The sequence below is a fragment of the Etheostoma cragini genome, chromosome 1 (assembly GCF_013103735.1).
Source record: "Etheostoma cragini isolate CJK2018 chromosome 1, CSU_Ecrag_1.0, whole genome shotgun sequence".
In the NCBI taxonomy this organism is placed as follows: domain Eukaryota; kingdom Metazoa; phylum Chordata; class Actinopteri; order Perciformes; family Percidae; genus Etheostoma; species Etheostoma cragini.
Genome location: NC_048407.1, coordinates 18,691,116 through 18,710,405, shown reverse-complemented (window position 1 = coordinate 18,710,405; position 19,290 = coordinate 18,691,116). Strand labels below are relative to the sequence as shown.

Genomic DNA, 19,290 nt, shown 5'->3' with positions numbered 1-19,290 from the left:
TTCTTGTTGTTTTGACACAAAATGCATACAGTTAACACAAATTTAAAATGCTTGAACATCAAACAAGACCAAAACAATGGATTTTTACAGACAAACGTGCAAATGCTGTCAGAACAGATAACATCATGTTCTAAACCTCTTATAGGCTCAAGTCAAATTGAACAGCTGTTCATGTTGTAAACTGAAACACAAATATATCCCCAGCATTTGACTTGTATTCCATTGTTACTGTAAATGAAAGGAACAGCTGATTGAAGTTATGCAAATAAATCAATCACAGCTGATTCCCATCTAGGAAACACTCAGGGGTTGAGGTTATTTCAATCGCATGACCATCTGTTTTTACAGTATTCTTTATATGTTACAGTAAGTGAGTGTTGTACTTTGATAGTAAAGATTACAGTAACCAACGTCACCTTCCTTGTTTGTTTACGCAAACCTGGCCAAAGCAGATTCTAATTCGGATATGTTACAGTAGTACATACAGTAAAAGAGGACCTCTTTGGGCTGATTATGTCGAAAAGGAACAATATAGTAAAGAGGAACAAAAAGAAAGTTACAAAACTTCCTGCACGAGGGAGAGGAAGACGAGTACCAGGACAACTCTGTCTGTGTCCCTTTTTTCATAAACTGGCCATTCTGTCTTTGCCCGATGTGAGTGGGGTGCAGATTTGAATCGCGCATGCTCAGATTTAAACGGTTTCTAGCATAATGTGTCATACTGAAATTTGTGAAATCCATGGAATAATAAACTTTTCCTATTACAGACAATAACAGAAGATGGAAGTCATTTCAGAATCAGATTTATTTGCCAGGTACGAGGACACATACGAGGAATTTTGCTTTGGATCAGACATTGCTCACAATGTGCTCACTCATACAAAACAAAACAATGGAGCATAGTGCAAAGGATGCTGGAATATACAAGTATCATATTAAAATATGAACAGTGTGAACAGCTCTGAAATAGAGAATGATGAATAAATAATAGGTGGAATCAGTAAACAGGTTCTGATTCGAGACAGTGTTGCTGGGTTTTCACCTCAAGTGGTACATGTAAGGCATGGACGCCTGGCCAATAGTAGAGTGTGAATGCTAATGAAGGGCGGGTCTTGGCATGGCCATAATAGGATTGGTAATCACGTCCGGGGTGCGAGGTGACACCAAAGTGGTGCAAGATGGATGCTACCATTTGACAGATCCCTTTTCCTCACAGCTTTTTTGTATCTCATCCTCATGCTTTCTCTTTCAGGCCAATTGCTCAGGCCACAGTTTCATCACTTGATGCTACCATGCTTCTGACAAGAAACATTGCTTTCCTTGGGCCTTGGTCTGCTCCCTGATCAGTATCCTTACCGTAACTCTGGGTTGTTCCAGGAATTATTATTTCCTAATTATGCAGCCTACAGTGCTCCTTTAAGCAATGCTCCTTTAAACCCATACCTCTCACTAGATCTTTGACTTCCCACTTATCTCATCTCTGAAATTAGTTCAGTGGACAGTTTGGCCTTTAATGACACAATGTGGGTGTATACTATGTTTTGCTCATGTCCAGTCAAATACAAGAGTGACACTCAATCAAGTAATTAGGCTGTTTTACTCCAAGGACTTTGAATGTGCATTCAGTCCCTTTGAGGTGTCACTCAGTGGAGTTGATTGTTTTATTGATTACTTTTAAAATCGTATTTAATTTTCAAATAATGTGTATAAAAATATTGATATTTAAAATCACTTAGACATCCAATGTCAAGTTGGGTAAACTGAGATTGAAAGACCTTTCCTGGCTTCAAAAACAACAGCTATCTAAATCAATCTCCCCACTGTGCTTTTTTGTAAATGGTGCCTTTTATCATCTAAAACTGAGCCCTCTTGGCCAACTCTGGCATTTTTGCAGTCTTGTTTTCTGTTATTAAACAAGCTTTGTCCTTTGATTAATAATTAAAATTTAGAAGAAGAGAAAAATACTAATACAACTAGTCAGCATTGTTTGTGGAGTAGCATCTGGTGCAAAATGCAGCTGCTCAGCTTTTACCAAACATTACAAGACAAGATCAACTCTGGTTAAGCCTCTCTTCACTGGTTAGTAGTACGTTTTTTGATTTTTTAATTTTACCGGTCACCTTTAAAGCACTTCGTAGGCCGCCCAGATAGTTGGTAGTGCAGGCACCAATGGAGGTTTACTCCTCGACGCAGAGGTCGGGGATCAAACTCTGACCTGATGCATATTGTATCCACTCTCTCCTCTTTCATGTCTTCAGCTGTCCTATCAAATAAAGGCCTAAAATGTCAAAAAAAGAATCTTGAAAAAAAAAAAAAATTGCCCTTTGTCATTCAGCTATCAGTTCAGTTACATAGCTGGACCCTCAGGCAGCGATCTGCTGGCTGTTCCTATAAGTTCTGGATGTGAAGCGGCAGAATTAGTAACATCTTTTACATTCCTTCTCAAAACGTATCTTAAAAAATAGCTTTTTTATTAATGTTATAATTTCTATAGTAGGCTATTGTTGTGATTGCCTGATTTAATCTAATTGCAGTCCTGTAATGTTTGTGTTTCTGGTTCAACAAGGCAAAGCACTTTTAGATTTCAAGATTTTTAATATAATCTCTATTATTATGTACACAAATTATTATATACAAACAACGGAAACGTCTTAGGTCGCCCAAGTAAATGTGGCTTTTTCCTCCTTACATCTACAACATGCAGTTTCATCATCTGTCAGGACAAAATTAGAGCCGTGGTCTTGCATGTAGTTCCGTTCACCACCACAAACAATGTCATCCCAGGATTTTAACCAATCCTTCTTTCAAATGGCTTTCGGCGGGATAATGGCAACACTGTCCTGTCCTGCCAGTTCTTTGTCCCAGGATGAAATGGCGTTGTTTGGCTCCCAGTAATTCAGTAAATTAGATTTTTCTGAATTCCCTCACCATTGACCCAGATGTGGTCACCCTCTTTCACCATGTCCTGCAACCCAATCCACACTGAATGGAAATCTACTGTTTTGCCATACATATTGAAAAGTCATGTTGGTTAAGAATGCCTGGTCTTTGGCATTCATAACAACAGCCAGGTCAGAATCCATGTCAAGACAATCCCTGAAACCAATTCACACTTCTTAATTTATTTTGATAGAAGGAAGCAAAGTGAACCATGTTCGATCCAGCCAGGCGTGCAGCTAAACACTGCAGTGAGTTGTTGTTGCAGAATCTCCAGATGTTGGACAACGGGTGCTGTGTAAGGATCACAAGGTTCAGAGTATATTAATCTTTTCACAATATCTAATTTTAACGTTTGGTGACATAGTTGATTGATTGTGGGCTAGTATTGGAAATCTGCAAGGCTGCAATTCCTGTGGCTGGCCACTGTTCGTCGCCATTTTCTCTGCGTTTCTTGCCCGCCAGGTAGCCATGGTGATCACGTGACTGCTGAAAAATGCGATTCTTACAGAAATCTACAGATGTCAAACGTGTTTGAGGTGTAGACCTCAAGGTCTAGGTGTCTTAATTTGGTATTTTGGAGATATTAATCACTTTAAAAAAAATGTATTCTCGTGTGGTAGGCCTACAAAATGGTTAAATGTGCACCAAATAACAAATGGTAGCCTATTAAACCTAAAACTGCTGCAATAACTTACACGATGTAGACTTGGAGCATGAGAATGGTCATCAGATCATAATGTATTAAGCCCTTATAACAATTAACAATTTGTTTTAATTAGTTAATCAATTTGGCAATTTATTTCTAATTTATAACTAGAAAACACAGTTTGAGCTGCATGTTAAATTAATCCTCAGGATTCCAGCTTTTTAAATGCTGTATACAACTTATATATGGAATCTATGGACCTGCCATCACCCAATAAACATCCCCTGTCCCCACCCACATCCCCCTAGAAAAATGGGGACAGAATGCTAAGGGTTAAAAATAAACAGCTGAGGAGTCTTCTCTGTTCTTTTGGTTTTTGCTTCTGTTGCTCAGAAACTGGAAACACTTAAAAATAATACATGAAGGCTTGATTTTGGAAATACTAACTGATGTTCTCTTTCTTAGAAGTCTGCATGAATATCTTGTAAAACAGTTTGTGGTCAACTTGTTTAAGGTAAGAATTTATTTTCACATATTTTATCAAAATAGTTTTTTTAAATAACTGTATATCTGTATATCTTGAGTGAAAGACAGACAGCATCTCTAGGGCGAGATGCAACTGTTAAACATGATAAAGAAAACACAGAGGTACACAGTGATTTACCTTTATAAAGAGTGTGTACAGCAGCTTTACAATTCAATTGTAATTATAATGTCAAATTATAACAGAAGTTATCTTAGAACTCTTCATATAAATCAGGTCTAGACCACACTTTAATTTACGGAGACCCAACATTCCCCCATTAGCAAGCACTTGGAGCATAATAAACATGTTTAGTATTGAGACACAAACACATTATGCATTTGGCCTAAACCGTGCATTATTGTTATCTGGTACATATACACGTCTGGAAAGCGCTAAAGGACAAAGCGGTGTTATGTAATGACAATACTGTAGAATTTTAAGACTTCAGTGTGATCTAATATGACTGAATTCAGTTTCTTTCTGTTTTGGAGAGTGGGGAAAAAGTTGAAGTCATAACTCAAGCATTCTGGGGGTAGATCTCGCAGTAGTGAGAGCTGAGTTTTTTCAGGCCCCATGTTGTTCTTTGGCCATCAAAGCTGTGAATGATTTAGGTAATGTATTCTTTTCATTTTCAAACATTAGAAACCTCAACAATATCAATCACTTCATCTAGAGGTTTGATGCCAATGAACAAAATGCTAGAAGGGGATGGAAATCACTGATTTAGACAAGTTATTAAAAAAAAAGACGTCCCAAGTACTTTGTACATTGTGTATTTCACATCAGTTAAAACTAAACATACAGATGTTTTACCAACAAACCCAATGTCAGTACTAAGAGTTCCAGATCCACTGACTATTCAGGTTTAACCACGTCACAACAAGACATTGGAAATGCAGTTTCAACTTGTTATCCCTCACTATGCAGATTAAAAATTGCCTTTACAATTACTCATAACCAATAAAAAAGGTAATGAGTTCTGGACTTTGCTTTTGTTGGTCTTATCTGGATTATTTTCAGCATCATGACAGCTTATCTTGCACAATGTGCGGCATAGTGTACCTAAGCTTGAAAACAGGCATCACCAGTCTGGTCTTGCTCTGTAGTCATTTACTGGCAGATGGAGGAAATGACTCATGTTCCCAAGTAAGTGTGAACAATAACAGGGAGTTGTATTCTCCATAATACATCCAATCCACAAAATGTGGTATGAAACTGTTCCACCCCACACCTTCTACTTAACTGTACAATAGAATGAGAAAAACAAAATAAGATAAAGTGCAAACCTCATCAGATCAAGATCTTACAGTGTCTGGACAAAAAACCTTAACAAGCCTATGAAAACCTGCTCTGACAGAAGGGGAATTAGTTTGACATTTTGTCCTAATGGTTCTACAAGAAAGGGCAGTTGTTCATAGACACATAAGGATTCATCTTGTGGGGCCCATGAATATCCACTGCAAATGCTATAGAAATATTGCCATTACAGTAGCTTTTGAAATGTCAAGTAGTCATAAAAACCATTAGGAATCCTCTGAGGACTAGAGGTTCATGTAAATGTGGCCATTCAATTTAATCTACACACACAAGTGGGCAGAAACAGAAAGGATCAACGGGAAATCAGCCTGTTAGGTAAACTCAATACAGGGTTTAATCAGGTACGCATGCCACCATAGGTTCAAAATTATACTCAGAGCAGGCTCATCAAAAACCATTATCCATTTGGGTGGCAGACTGCTGTTGGTTTGATTCCTGTGTCAACAGCCATTGATTCCCCTCCTGTGGCATCCTTGAGTAAAAAGACTGAATCCCTAGTAGCTCCTCAATGCCCTGAAGTCAACCTTGTAGAGGAAAGCAAAAAAATGAGGGATCAATAAAGTTCCACTGGTGATTTTAAAATCCAGTCTGTCTTTGTTAACTGTGATGAAGGTCAGTTTTCCATGGAAAACAATTTCAACCAGGAAAAGAAAACAGAATGGATGAAAAGGCACGATAAAAAAAACAAGAAAAAAACGGTGAGTGAAAATAAGGACATGAAAGTCTAAATCAATAAAGGTTACAATTTTGACTCCTTATGTCATAACTGTTGACTAAAAATTAGAGATACTAAGTCAAAAGTAAAGGAAAGGAAAGTCAAAACTGTGGGATGGAAGTCAATATGAGATACCAAGTAAAATGTATTAAATAATGAGTCACAGTTATGATACACTACAACTGTGTTTTTGTTAATTTTGCACAAAAGATTTTAATGAATCGACTTGTCAAGTAGCTAGGCTATTTTATTTGCACATTATACAAAATAAGCCATGTGGTTATTCCTTATGACTATTCATTTAATGAATTACCGGTAAACATGTTTTCATGGTTTAGTTATTGAGATATACATTTACCTATATAAGGATAGAAGATTTTGGCCATATCGCCCAGCCCTACTTCAAGCGTAATTTTTCATCTAAATTTTCTTTACCTGGCGAATATGGTCCTTCGAGTGTTTCCGTCATGGTTTCCGTCAGGCTAAATCCCAAGACCAGAGTGCCTGACACCAGGGTGCCTGACACAATCACACAAATCAGAGGTGGATCCCGTCAAAAAAATGTATACCGTTCACAGATTTATGTAGGCGGTGCAAGCACATCTCCAAACGAAATGCTAGAGAATAACCCCTCTGGATAAAATACCAGACATGCTGTTGATGAGAGAAGATTGTGAAACGTTCATGAGTTTTCCGTAGGTGACGTAGGCAGGGTGGGATGATGACGTTTGGGAAGGCCCTTTACAAAAAGCAGCTTCCGCGTTACGTAGTGGAACAGTCAGCATTCTTTCTTCGCCGTAGCTCGCACCGTCTGAACCGTCGTGTTGCAACAGAATTGCCGAACCTTTTAGCTGTTAGGTTTAAACACGATTTTTTAATCTCAATTTTCTATTCTGTCTTCTCATTTTTCTTCTTTTGGAGGACAAGACAAAAACCACACTGACGTTCCTTTTGTGAAGGTAAGATAATTTAGCGTCGTTGCAGCCTGGCTAACGTGAAGCTAGCTAAGCTAACCGACCGGTCTGTTAGGAAGTTCGTCTTGAGTCGATTATTTTGCGTTATATGATATTCCTAGCGGTAAAATATTAGAGTAGGTTTTCACTTTAGCGTTAGATGACTTCGTTGACGTAAAGAAGTTGAGATGAACCGATTTTGCGTTCAAGAAAAACGACGGGTTTTCAATAGTTGTTTATAGCAGCTTAGCTGTTAGCTTCCCGGCGGCCTGCTGTTGAACAAAACCCTCAAGATGTCGCTGTATGTGGACATCCGGTGTCTGAACAAAGACCTCAGAACATCAGCTGATGGGGGTTTCTTCATGGTCTACATTCTAGTCCGTTTTATATCTGATCCCATACCGATTTTGTTGGATTATAGAAAATACGTAGTTCATTTTTTTGAAACCTTGTGTTTTAGCCTTTTTTTGGCATCTTTTAATTTGGGGAAATGGCATTAACCACGTACTTACACGGAGAAAATAGAGATTTGCATTTTTATTTAATCCCGAAATAAAAAAAAGAATCTATCATAAATTAATGGACGTGGATAATTCAAGCACATGCAGTCCTGCCCCCCCCCCCCCCCCGGGCAGCGTTTCTGTGATACGGTCAGGTTTACGTTACCGTTAGTCAGATAAGGTAACGTTACTTAGGTCAACCTTATTAGTTAGGTATTACTGATTCGCAGAAGATTAGATGTTGCGGGGTTGGGTTAAGGAAATGTGAAGCGCAAAGCTATTGGGGAAATGGTGTGCTAAGCTAGCATGAAGCACCGCTTCATCTAACGTTAACGTTACTCAACAATTTGGAAATCCGTTAAGCAGCAAATGAAGAGGCGACATACTAGCTATGTTAGAACAAACTAACCGCTTGATTGGAAGTGCTTGATAACACTTAAACGTGTGTATTGTTTGCATTTTACACACATTGTCAGCAAATGTTTTACTTTGTATCTTTCTTTGCTTCCAGGTCGCTCTTTCCTTCCCACTCCCGGAACATTATTCTTTTCAGATATACTTTGTCAAGCCGCCAAAGTGGAGAGTGTCGTTGCACAAGGGGGTCCTTCTCGTTTCAGGTATTAAACATGACCCAACTGCACTGGTCTTTTTAACACTGGTAAACCTCTAACAGCTCAAAAAAGGGCTTAGATGTTAAGTTAAAACTTTTTTTTCCTTTTTTGTATCACAGTGTAGGGGGAGGAGGTGGGGGTGCACCTCAGCACTATCCCAAGACTGTCGGCAACAGGTGATTTTACCAAAGTTTCCTTTCACATGGAACACTCAGTCACTACTTTTTTGTTAAATGTCCATAACCATCTCCACTGGACTTAAGTTGCTTTCCCAAGTGTAACACATCTGGAGGAAATGGGTGTCTCTCATAAATGGCTTCTTTAGTCTCTGAATATATTAAGAGCTCTACACTATCCCTGGTGGTTTCCAGTTATTAGGATAAAATAATGCTCTTCGGTTTTACTTTCTTGTGCATTGGCAGTGGTTCAGGTGGATTCAGTGTTCGTGTTAATATTTTGACATAAGCAGCATGTAAGCTACAGGGAAGTTTTTATTGGAACTGATTTTCTCTATGACTGAAATGTGTATTACCAAGACATGTCGTGTCACATTGGTTGTTGTGCATCTTAAGATGGAAACCTATTTGCCCCCCCACCATGGATTAGTCCTAGATACCTGTGACATAAGGTCACATGTTGCTGATCAATTTTTCTGTATTAATTTTGTTTTGTGTCCATTACAGCGAGTTCCTGGGGAAAACCCCAGGTTCTAGCGTTCAGAGATGGGTACCTTCTCGAAGCACTAGACGAGATGCCAACTCCTCCAACGAGAAAGGGCAAAATGATGCAATCTTCAGGAAAGTGAGAGGGTAAGTATCTATATTAAATACAGCAATTAAAAAACAAAATAATTGTTAGAGTATTTAAAATAATGGGCCTTTTTGCCCCATTGGAAATTTTTTGCTGCTTCATTGATTGTTGTTGTTATATCCATTTTTTTATTTTTGTTTTCTTCCTCTTTTTCAGCATACTTAATAAGTTGACACCTGAGAAGTTTGACAAACTATGCCTGGAGCTCCTCAATGTGGGTGTAGAGTCAAAACTTGTCTTAAAAGGAACCATCTTGTTGGTAAGTGTTCTTTCACTTGTATTCACGTACACCGCTGCGTTCCATTTTCTTCCCAAGATATGAGCTGGGAATGACGAGTTGATCACTTATCACAACACGTTGGAAAAACAATTTTTCACTCAACAGAACTGGGGAAGTGGGGTTTGCTGTAGCCAGGTTAGCCATTATTAACAAATACCATAGCAACATGCCCACACATAAAGGTTCGGACAGTACTGTTTTGCAAAACTAATTCAATGAGCCACATTAGACAGAAGTTCTAATCCGTAGAGCAGCAATCTTGGATTTTGAGGTCAGGGTTGGTGAGGTTCTCTCAACTTTTTCAAACAAAGTAAAAACCCGACTTGCGGGGGCGTTCCAGTTAAAATTTCTGAACTGGAGCTCTGAAACTTCTCCAGTGGAAATGGAGGGTGCCTTTACTACGTTTTTAAATGGGCACTTCATTTGTTTCTATTTCTGTCACTTTAGATCGTTGACAAAGCCCTCGAAGAGCCCAAGTATAGCCAGTTATACGCTCAACTATGTCGTCGCTTGGCAGAGGACGCACCAAACTTTGAAGACCCGGCAGAAATTCAAGCAACACAAAAGCAGAATACTGTAAGTTATTTTAACTTTTTTTTTTTACAAAAATATGATACTGTTCTGGAATGTCTAGTCTGGAATTTTTACAAATTATTTTTACAGACCTTCAGAAGGCTTCTGATTTCCAAGCTTCAAGATGAGTTTGAGAACCGCGCCAGCAATGTTGAAAGTAAGTGCATTTTACATGGCGTTGGTTACAAAATACATTTGGTCATGTCTTGCATGAAATGTTCCTGATTTTCTACAACTTTCTTTCTGTAGTCTTTGACAAAGATGACACCCCACTCACCTCTGAGGAGGAGGAGCAGCGTGGTATTGCGAAGCTCAAGATGCTGGGCAACATCAAATTCATCGGGGAACTTGGCAAACTCAACCTCATCCATGAGTCTATCCTCCATAAGTGCATCAAAACAGTTGAGTTCTGTTGAATAATGTGTACATGGTTTGGTGGAATGACAAACTATATTTCTGGCAGTTAGATTCTAGGGGTGGGCGGGGGGAATAATCAGACGCCAAGTGTACTATCTTCTATTATGTGTGTTGGTCAGTTTGTCTGTTCAAATCATTTTAATTTCATTGCTGCAAAATGGGATTGTCAAGCAGAGTTTCCTTTTGGGGACATTTGAAATTGGGGAAAAGTTGGTGGAGGTTATAAATTGCAATATGTTTGTCTCAGTATCGTGATATCAACCATAAGAAATTACATTAATGTGTATTAAATGTTTCTTTTCTTCTTTTTAAAGCTTTTGGAAAAGAAGAAGAGAGTCCAACTTAAGGATATGGGTGAAGATTTGGAATGCCTCTGTCAGATAATGAGAACCGTGGGACCTAAACTTGATCATGAAAAGGCTAGGGTGAGTATGTGAGAAAACAACAAAATAGTCTTTTTCTTAAATTTAGTTTGTTCCATTTAATAACGAATACTCTCCCTTCAGTCTCTGATGGATCAGTATTTTAGCCGCATGCGGGCCTTAACGAACAACAAGGAACTGCCAGCTAGGATCCGTTTCCTGCTGCAGAACACAGTGGAGCAGCGAGACAACAACTGGGCCGCTCGCAAGGCGTATTCTGACAACGGCCCAAAGACGATCAATCAAGTTCGTCAGGATGCAGTAAAGGTTAGTCTTCCCGGTCCACTTTGGGATAGACTGTCTGTTTATCATGGACTGTAAGAAAGATTACTGGACCAGTCTAGTCCATAGTGTGTTGTATCCTTAGATTCTTACTGGATTCTAACTGCTCTGCAGGATTTGGGTGTTTTCATTCCACCTTCGAGTGATGGAATGAGGAATGAATTCTTCATGGAAAACTCCTCCTTCCTGCCAACAAGGATCAAGTTTGACCGGGAAACTCTTGGTGGACTGGCTGATATGTTTGGACAAATGCCTGGTATGTCCCAGCTTTTATTCCCTCAGTGATGAGAGAGTTACACTATATCCAATAATGAGGAGTGATCCTTTCTAGAAAAGGTTTTTTTTTTTTTTTTTTTTTTTTTTAAATGTTCGTTGTCTTGTTTTGGGTAGGAAGTGGCATTGGTACAGGTCCAGGAGTCATACAGGATCACTATTCCCCTACCATGGGACGCCATCGCACAAACCCGCTTTACAATGGCCACATTGGAAACGGCAACGGTTCCCACCAGCCTCAGTTTGATGCGGGAAGCAAACCATATATAAAACCAAACCAGGTACATGCAGTTCATCTACAGTGTGATTTTTACACTATTTGTAATGGTTAATCCGGGAGTCGTCATTTCAAACTATAAATCTGAATATTTTTCTTTTTTTAGGGGCAGAGTTCACCTGTTTTCAACCACAAAGCGAATCACCCCGTGCAGTTGCAGTCTAAGGATATGGCGCCACGATTTGGCAAGAAGGGGAAGGTCAATGCTGATGAGGTACAACCACGTACATTGATAAACTAAGATTGTTTGTTTTGTATTATTTGAAGTTAATATGTTGGAAGTAGTCGTTTTAAATAGTTCCTCTTTTAGTTGCATTATATTATAGAAGTGTAGAGTAATGTTATTTGTAATTGTTATGAACTCTCTTCACCCCTCTAGATCAGCCTGAGGCCGGCACAGTCCTTCATCTTGAGTAAAAAACAAATCCCGAAGCTGCAACCACAGATGACTATGTATCCTTTAAGTGCTCAAGGTGCCCCACTCGGACAGGTAATGTCATTGTTACATAAACAAAATATTGAACTGATTTTGTAATCCCGGGTTCAAAAAAATGTATATTAATTTGGCGTTCTTTATTTAGGCTCCACAGCTTGGCCTGAAAATCAATCCTCCTCCGATTCAGGAAAAACCTGCAAAGTCAACCAAAAAAGCTCCTCCTACAAAGGAAGAGTTGCGCAAAATGACAGTAAGTTTATCTCACTGTGTTTGTGTGTACATACTGTGTCTAGCGTACTATATCATTTGACCGTACTTTTCCTTGTTAGGAAACCTTGGTGGCAGATTACCTGAACAGCAAGAACGTCGATGAGGCGCTGAATGCTGTGAGGGAGATGAAAGCTCCAAAACACTTTTTGTCTGAGATGCTCAACAAGATCGTTGTCCTTTCACTTGACCGTTCAGATGAGGATAAGGAACATGCGAGCACCCTGGTTCATGCTCTCTGCACCGAGGGCCTTGCCACTGGTGAAAATCTAATGCAGGTCAGTTCTTTGAATTATTCACTATACTCAGGTTTTTACTATATGAATGAAGCAGTTTGCCACACTGGTGGAACTACATGGAGTTGGCCTTGGTGATCGGGTGCAAACATATTAAACATTAATGAGAACCGATGACTATATACAAATCGAAGCTTTTACTCTTTACTAACAATTCTAACCGTTGTTTTTATTTGACAGGCCATTTTGAGTGTTCTGGACCAGTGTCCCAAGATTGAGGAAGAAGTGCCGCTGGTGAAGTCCTACTTGGCACAGTTTGCAGCACGCGCAATCATCACCGACCTGGTCAGCATCGCCGATTTGGCCCATCAGCTGGAGAATGGTGCGCATTTCCCACTGTTCTTGCTCTGCCTGCAGCAGATGGTCAAACTGAAGGACCGTGAGTGGCTGACCGACCTGTTTCAGCAGAGCAAGGTCAACATGCAGAAGATGCTGCCTGGTATGTCCAAACTCACTCTGACCATGTGTTCATACCCAATGTCACTAGTTAGGCTCTCAGTTCAGTGCCTTTTGCTTCTACTGACATGTGTTTTTTTTTAATATACTTTATAGAAATTGACCAGAACAAGGACAGGATGCTGGAGATTCTGGATGGTAAAGGTCTAAGCTTTTTGTTCCCACTGATGAAACTGGAGAAGGAGCTGCTGAAGCAGATCAAAGTGGATCCCTCTCCACAGTCGATCTACAAGTGGATCAAAGACAACATCTCTCCTAAACTCCACACTGACAAAGGCTTTGTCAACATCCTCATGACCAGGTACAGCGGTGGACAATGATCTCTGCTCTATCAGCCACTGACAAGTTGGTTACATTTGCCCTTCAAGTTCACATAATATTTGTCTTGTCTGCCAGCTTCCTGCAGTACATTGCTTACGAGATCAACCCTGATGACGACGAAGAGCAACTTTCATCGCCCAGTAAGGAGCAGCAGGACGAGGAGAAGCAGCAGCTTCTGTCTTTCAAGCCAGTGATGCAGAAGTTCCTACACGATCACGTTGACCTGCAGGTGGGAGCACTGTATGCCCTGCAGGTTCACTGCAATTCCAAGGGTTTCCCCAAAGGTATGGACACACACTTATTGTTCACTATAGCAGCTCAGGCCCAGCTTAGAGAAGGCCACCTTGGGTGCCGAAGCTTAACGATACTCTCCTCTTCCAGGTATGTTGCTGCGCTACTTTGTGAACTTTTATGACATGGAAATAATCGAAGAAGAAGCCTTCCTTTCATGGAAAGAAGATGTCACCCAAGAATATCCAGGGAAGGGAAAAGCATTATTTCAGGTAATTTTATGTACATTGCTAAATAGTATTTTTGTAGTTTGTACGGTTTATCAAAACGCTCCCCGACAATAAATGACAACTCTACACATTTCAGAAAACTGAATAAATCCCTATGGTAGCTGGAGTACAGATAAAAACATGATGCTATATGAATAACTCTCATAAATAACTGGGCCTAACGGAGCTACTGTTTATGGTGCAGGTGAACCAGTGGTTGACCTGGCTGGAGACCGCAGAAGAAGAGGAATCTGAGGATGAAGAGTACTGAGGAACAGGCCAAAGCCATGTGTTATCAGGATGCAATGAATACTTTTTTACTTGTCTCCTTCCCTCTCTTCTTGTTTGAGTATTTTCTAACCACTGTTACAGTTCATTCCACTATGAAATGTTTTGCCAGATCAAGCCAGCATCACCACCATTATATTCATATTGTATTTATGCTTTTCTTTCTCATTTTCAATCTAATTGGATGTCCTGCAGCAGATGTTTTATACATTTCAATCTTGGGTTATGTTATCTTTAACAGTAGGCAGTATTTTGCAGGGAACTGTACCAGCACCAAAACCTGACCCCCTTGTATCACCTTTTACATCTGGTAGGAGTCACCAAGTGCTGCCATAACTATTAACTTAAAAACTGTTTACAAAAGAGAAAAGGCTATAACATTGCAAAGAGACTTTCTCGTTGTTTTATCTGCATTTGTTAATCAGTTTTTAGATGCACTTTGCGCAACATCATGAGTCGTTGCAATAGTAAGACACTTTCCTTGATTTGTTGAAACATGCCTAAGTTGCAGTTTATTGGCTGCCGTAGTTAAAATGTTTTTTTTGTGCTTGAAAACAGGCCATTTTGTCTTTAAATTCAATAACAATCTGGATTTGACAAGTACTAACAATAATGGGCTGTTTGATTTGCACAGTGTGATTTCAGTTACCCACATTTAGTTTTATGAATCAAGAGCTTTTTTGGTGTACAAAACTTTTTTGCGGTTAGGAATGAATCTGTGTGGCCTTTTTAATTTATCAATTCATATGGATATACCTCTAATGTATCTCGGACTATACTTGAATGTCTCAGTTCTAACATCTGAGACGGCCAAAGCTTAGTTTCCTGTGCAACAGTTGTTCACCATGTGTGGAAATTTTACGTCTGTTTGCCATATTTGTCAAGTTTTTAAATGGTCTTTTTATCTTTTATGAAATTACAAAGAATGTACTGTATGTGTACACTTTCTCCTACATTTGGGGTGTCACTGTAATGTTTAGTGAAAGATGTTTAGTGTACAACTACAGATCAACCTTGAATAAAATTTAACAGTTCATTTCGTTGTCCTGAAGATTTCTTGTCCTAAACTTAGGTTAACTCATAAGTAATAACTTGCTTTTTGTGTTCCATTTATATAAATACATTTAAAAAAAAAAGGTTTCATCAATTTGATATTATTTTTGGGTGGATTTTGGTAACTTGGGACATGTACTAACATTCTACAAAAACACATTTCTGGATTTAGCCAACAAGAAATGACTCGTTATACCCTACGTAATGGTCCTAATGTTATGTTACGTAGACTTGAATGACATCGGGAAACCTGCTTAGCTCAGAGCAGTGTTGTAGAACTCTATCGTATTTGGTCCTAAGACCACTTTTTGAAAGTCTTTGAATCAACATTTTTAATGTCTTGTCTTGGATTAAAAGGACTCTGGAATTTTGAATTTTCAAGACCAACTGCAGGGATATCACTAAATTGCCTGATTTGTGTTAACGTAACTGATTGGATGCCAAATCCTCAGTCATAGAATTTGGCTACCTCAGCCATAGTTTATTTCCCCAAAATCTAATGAAAACTAATAGCCACACATATTAGCTAGTTTATATTCTTTGTTATGGCAATAAAAGAAAATGGATTGTTTTTGCACCTGGACTTTTCAGATCAATTAGCAGTGCCATGGAGGGGCTCATTTTAACCCAATGACCAGAACAGAAAGGATTGCAGTATGTATGGAGAGTTGTTCAAAATTTTTAGTTGTAGAGTGAAGTAAATGTTACATCATGCCATAACAGCGCGTGTTGTAATGGTATATTAATGGTTAACCGTGTCTCAAACTATGGCTTGTGGGTTGTTGGATTGGAGGAAATTGGGCTTGAATAATCCTTGAAATTGATGTTTTATGACTTGTTTGTACTTGGTTGCTGAAGTTGCTTTATAAGAATAGTACATCTATGACTTGTGATATTTTATGTCCAGATTACAGGTATTCATAGTGACATTTCCCAATGGCAAAAAATCCTAAAATACAGGAATGAAATGTAACAATCCACATCTTAACATTTCTTTGTTTTCTCTTTTTATTTGAAATTCTGTTGAAGCATCATTTCATTTTTGGGTCAGTGTCTCGTCTGACCATCTGAGATAAAAAAAAAGAAAAAAAAAGTGTTTACATCTTTTAGTTCACTTTAAACTATTTGATCTGTCTTTAACAAAACATCTTAAACAAAACATGGCATCCGTGACGTCATTTCCAGTAAGACATGAGGAATACACCAGAATGCTACACCAACAAAACCCACATTTTCTAGGCTAATTCCCAGATATTGTAAGGACAGAAATCCTCGCTTTTAATAGAAAATAAAAATGCAGATGTTGATAGTTTTCTCAGCGTTACATGAGACAAGTCCGCGAGGAAGATTTAATCGCTGTCATCATTGTTGGAGGCTTCATGTTCCGAGCCGTTGTCGGAGCGGCGCGGGGAGCCCTCGTTGTCTGATCCCGCTTCAGATCCCCTGTCTGATCCTCGGTCGGACGCAGCAACTGGCGAACCGGGCCGGGACTCGTCGTCGGACCCTGAACGACTCCTCTTGCTCTCGGCGTCAGACTGCTCTGAATCGGACTGCAGCTGCACCCTCCTCTTCTTCACTGGACGGTCGCTGCCAGAGTCATCCTCGGAGCCGGCAGAATGCCGAGGGCTGCCCACCTCGCTGCCAGAGTGGTTCCTACCTCCCTCGCTGCCAGACTGGTTCCTGCCTCCATCTGACTCGCTGTCAGATGCAATACGCTTCCTGGGGCCGTCCTCGCCATCAGATCCTGAACCACTGTCTCTTTGTTGTCTGTGAGGGAGAAAGTGCACTCATCAACTTCCTGTGGCTGTACGAACAGTTGTTCCGAGTGACTAGTGGAATACCATCCTTTTTTTTTTTTTTTTTACCTCGGCACCACTGCTTGTTTGATTGTAAATTCTCATCTAAAATGTTTACGCTCTTACCTGTCTTCGGCTATTTTCAGGCCATCCTCGTCTGAAGACGACTCCGAAGAGGAGATGATAGCCTTGGACTTGATCTTTCCTTTGAGAGACGGTGGCAAACGCTCAGGCTGGGCCTACAAATCATGAAAATGTGTTACATTTATAGAATTTGGCAAAAGAAACATATTGTCAAAGGATTTCAAGAAGAGGAATCACAACAAAAGAACAGAACAAAGAAAACTCAAAAAGGACCTTTTCAAACTTCTTGCGTTCTTTGGGTTTACGCTGCTTCTTGGGCCGTGACCCTCCTTCCTCGTCATTGCTGTCATCTCCTCCTCTAGCGGGCCTGGAACACAAGACAACATCTGCTCTGAGTATCTTATGTGCCTCGTTCGGCAGTTCAGTCGACATCAGCGGCGCACACTCACTTCCTCCTCTTCTTGCGTGACTTCTTCTCTCCGTCCTCGCCCTCCTCTTGCTCGCTGCCGCTGCCGCCCCTCCTCTTCTTCTTCTTCCTCATTGGCAGGTCCTCGTCAGAGTCGTCGTTGACAAACTCGTCAATGTCGCCTTTCTTGCGCTTAGAGATGAAAGATACAAAGAGTTAAGTGTGTAATCCACGCCGCACTCTGTGCTAGTCAGTCTGCTGAGGAGTGTGTTATCAGTTCAAACACTCACACGCCCACCGCCCTTCTTCTTTTCTTTGGCCATTTCCTTTGAGCCCTCTGCGAAGGTGAGTAGGTTCTTGGTCTTCTCCACGTACAACGCTCTCTGCTCCAGGAGCTTCTTCTGTTCCTCCACCTCTTTGTTCCGCTTATCTTCCTAACAAGGTTTTTAGGGTGACAAGCCAACCAATGAATAAAAAACACTTTATTGTAGCTCTTAATGTAAAAAAAAAAAGAAGTAAACATATTCAGTAATTTAATACTAAAATGTGTTAGGATTTTTGGATGGTAGCTCCGTACGTACCTTGTCTTTCATCATCTGCTGACGCAGCAGGTCCCTCTCCTGTTCTTGTTTGGCACGAAGCTCCTTCTCCTCCTCATCCTGCTTTCTGGCTCTCGCCACATGGTACTGAGCCTGACTCAGCAGGTCAGAGCACTGCCTGCAATCCCACCACACAGCCAGCAGAGTATAGGGTTTAAAAAAACAATTCATGTCTGTAAAGCCTAAATCACATGTGTGGTGAAAGAAGATGAAGAGAAACAGAGGCCAATATGGTTGGAATAATTGGTTTCAGCTTCACAAAACAAATAAAACGTGAGTATTACATTACAAGTGTGAATATTTTAACATAGTTTTCATGAATCCTTTCAACTGTTTCTTGAAACAATAATAAAAACCTTCCGCGTGTGATGAGAAGAACTTCAGACTGACCTGGCCTCAGAAGCGGCGAGAGCGAGGTCAAACCTCATCTTGTCTCCGGACTTGCTGAGGTAGCTGAAGTACCTGCGTGAGGAGGAAGAGGTACAGTTGCACGACGAGGTACAAGACAGCCAGATGATCAACCTGCGAGGAGGAGGTATGAATCTAATACCTGTGAGCCAGTTCAAGCTCTTTGACAGCGCTAAGCACGGCCTTCAGGTTGCTCTTCTCATCTTTCAGCACAAGAGTGGCCAGTCTCTGAAGCACCAGGGCCACGTTAAACATCAACACCGTGTCGCTGGGCGCCACGTGACGGGCCTGGTTGGAAACACACAGGGAAGTTTGACTCCCTTTATATATTTTAGCATAAAATTAAAATGTCTTTTTCAATTTGTCCTCATGTTACCTTCAGCAGCATCTGCTTGCACTCATGGAGTTTACCGCATTTGAAGAGCGCCCTCGCAAGATACAGCAGCACCTCCGTGTTCTGGTATTTGTAAAATTTCTTCAGGCAGTTCTCATACTGTGGAAGCAGAATCCAATACTCAACTACGGACAAAAAACACAATATTTTTTTATTATAAATGGTAATCTCAAGTGAGGCCCTTACCATCTGCACGGCGCTGATGTACTGCTTCTGTTCCACGTAGATGTGAGCCAGATTTAGCCAGACGTCGCTGATGTCTGCTGTGGCTTCCCTCACCTGCGCAAACACGTCGCGGGCCTCTCTGAAAAAGCCCTTATGGGCCAGGACGGCACCTGGGCACAACGCATTTATGTTGAATACTTCATACATACAGTTGTGTTCGAAATAATAGCAGTGCCTTTAGAAAAATGAGTAAATGTCAAAATTCTTCAAAGAAATTGT

The 19,290-nt window shown here is 40.2% G+C and overlaps 2 protein-coding genes and 1 long non-coding RNA gene across 3 annotated transcripts in view; 1 reads left to right on the top strand and 2 right to left on the bottom strand.

Moving 5' to 3' along the window:
* Nucleotides 1–4,602: 4,602 nt before the first annotated feature.
* On the bottom strand, nucleotides 4,603–7,399 carry LOC117945430. Its single transcript, XR_004656816.1, has 2 exons — nucleotides 6,580–7,399; nucleotides 4,603–5,942 (listed from the first exon to the last, which is right to left on the bottom strand). It is a non-coding gene; the product is annotated as an uncharacterized LOC117945430 (long non-coding RNA).
* Nucleotides 7,400–8,108: 709 nt separating this feature from the next.
* eif4g2a (eukaryotic translation initiation factor 4, gamma 2a) lies at nucleotides 8,109–15,142 on the top strand. Its single transcript, XM_034872838.1, has 19 exons — nucleotides 8,109–8,214; nucleotides 8,892–9,017; nucleotides 9,175–9,277; nucleotides 9,746–9,874; nucleotides 9,962–10,028; nucleotides 10,121–10,272; nucleotides 10,603–10,713; nucleotides 10,795–10,977; nucleotides 11,107–11,248; nucleotides 11,383–11,546; nucleotides 11,649–11,756; nucleotides 11,922–12,032; nucleotides 12,124–12,228; nucleotides 12,308–12,523; nucleotides 12,722–12,980; nucleotides 13,094–13,298; nucleotides 13,394–13,602; nucleotides 13,700–13,821; nucleotides 14,024–15,142. Exons 6-19 carry the CDS (start codon nucleotides 10,189–10,191, stop codon nucleotides 14,087–14,089), a joined length of 2,085 nt encoding a protein of 694 aa, XP_034728729.1. The 5' UTR covers nucleotides 8,109–8,214; nucleotides 8,892–9,017; nucleotides 9,175–9,277; nucleotides 9,746–9,874; nucleotides 9,962–10,028; nucleotides 10,121–10,188; the 3' UTR covers nucleotides 14,090–15,142.
* A 1,010-nt stretch (nucleotides 15,143–16,152) lies between these two features.
* Nucleotides 16,153–19,290, bottom strand: part of ctr9 (CTR9 homolog, Paf1/RNA polymerase II complex component) — a 9,409-nt gene continuing 6,271 nt past the window's right edge. The window contains exons 14-23 of the mRNA XM_034872723.1: nucleotides 19,033–19,181; nucleotides 18,829–18,945; nucleotides 18,595–18,740; nucleotides 18,435–18,506; nucleotides 18,027–18,162; nucleotides 17,736–17,879; nucleotides 17,489–17,637; nucleotides 17,313–17,406; nucleotides 17,082–17,194; nucleotides 16,153–16,926 (exon numbers count right to left, since the gene is read on the bottom strand). Coding sequence (XP_034728614.1) covers nucleotides 16,509–16,926; nucleotides 17,082–17,194; nucleotides 17,313–17,406; nucleotides 17,489–17,637; nucleotides 17,736–17,879; nucleotides 18,027–18,162; nucleotides 18,435–18,506; nucleotides 18,595–18,740; nucleotides 18,829–18,945; nucleotides 19,033–19,181 — 1,538 coding nt within the window. The 3' untranslated portion in view covers nucleotides 16,153–16,508. The remainder of the gene's footprint in view (nucleotides 16,927–17,081; nucleotides 17,195–17,312; nucleotides 17,407–17,488; nucleotides 17,638–17,735; nucleotides 17,880–18,026; nucleotides 18,163–18,434; nucleotides 18,507–18,594; nucleotides 18,741–18,828; nucleotides 18,946–19,032; nucleotides 19,182–19,290) is intronic.

Excerpts from the sequence above, each read along its gene's own strand:
- eif4g2a (XM_034872838.1), top strand. The coding sequence starts at position 10,189 with ATGCTGGGCAACATCAAATTCATCGGGGAACTTGGCAAACTCAACCTC. Across the intron at positions 12,981-13,093 it reads CATGCAGAAGATGCTGCCTG|AAATTGACCAGAACAAGGAC; the intron begins GTATGTCCAAAC and ends TATACTTTATAG. Across the intron at positions 13,603-13,699 it reads TTCCAAGGGTTTCCCCAAAG|GTATGTTGCTGCGCTACTTT; the intron begins GTATGGACACAC and ends CTCCTCTTCCAG.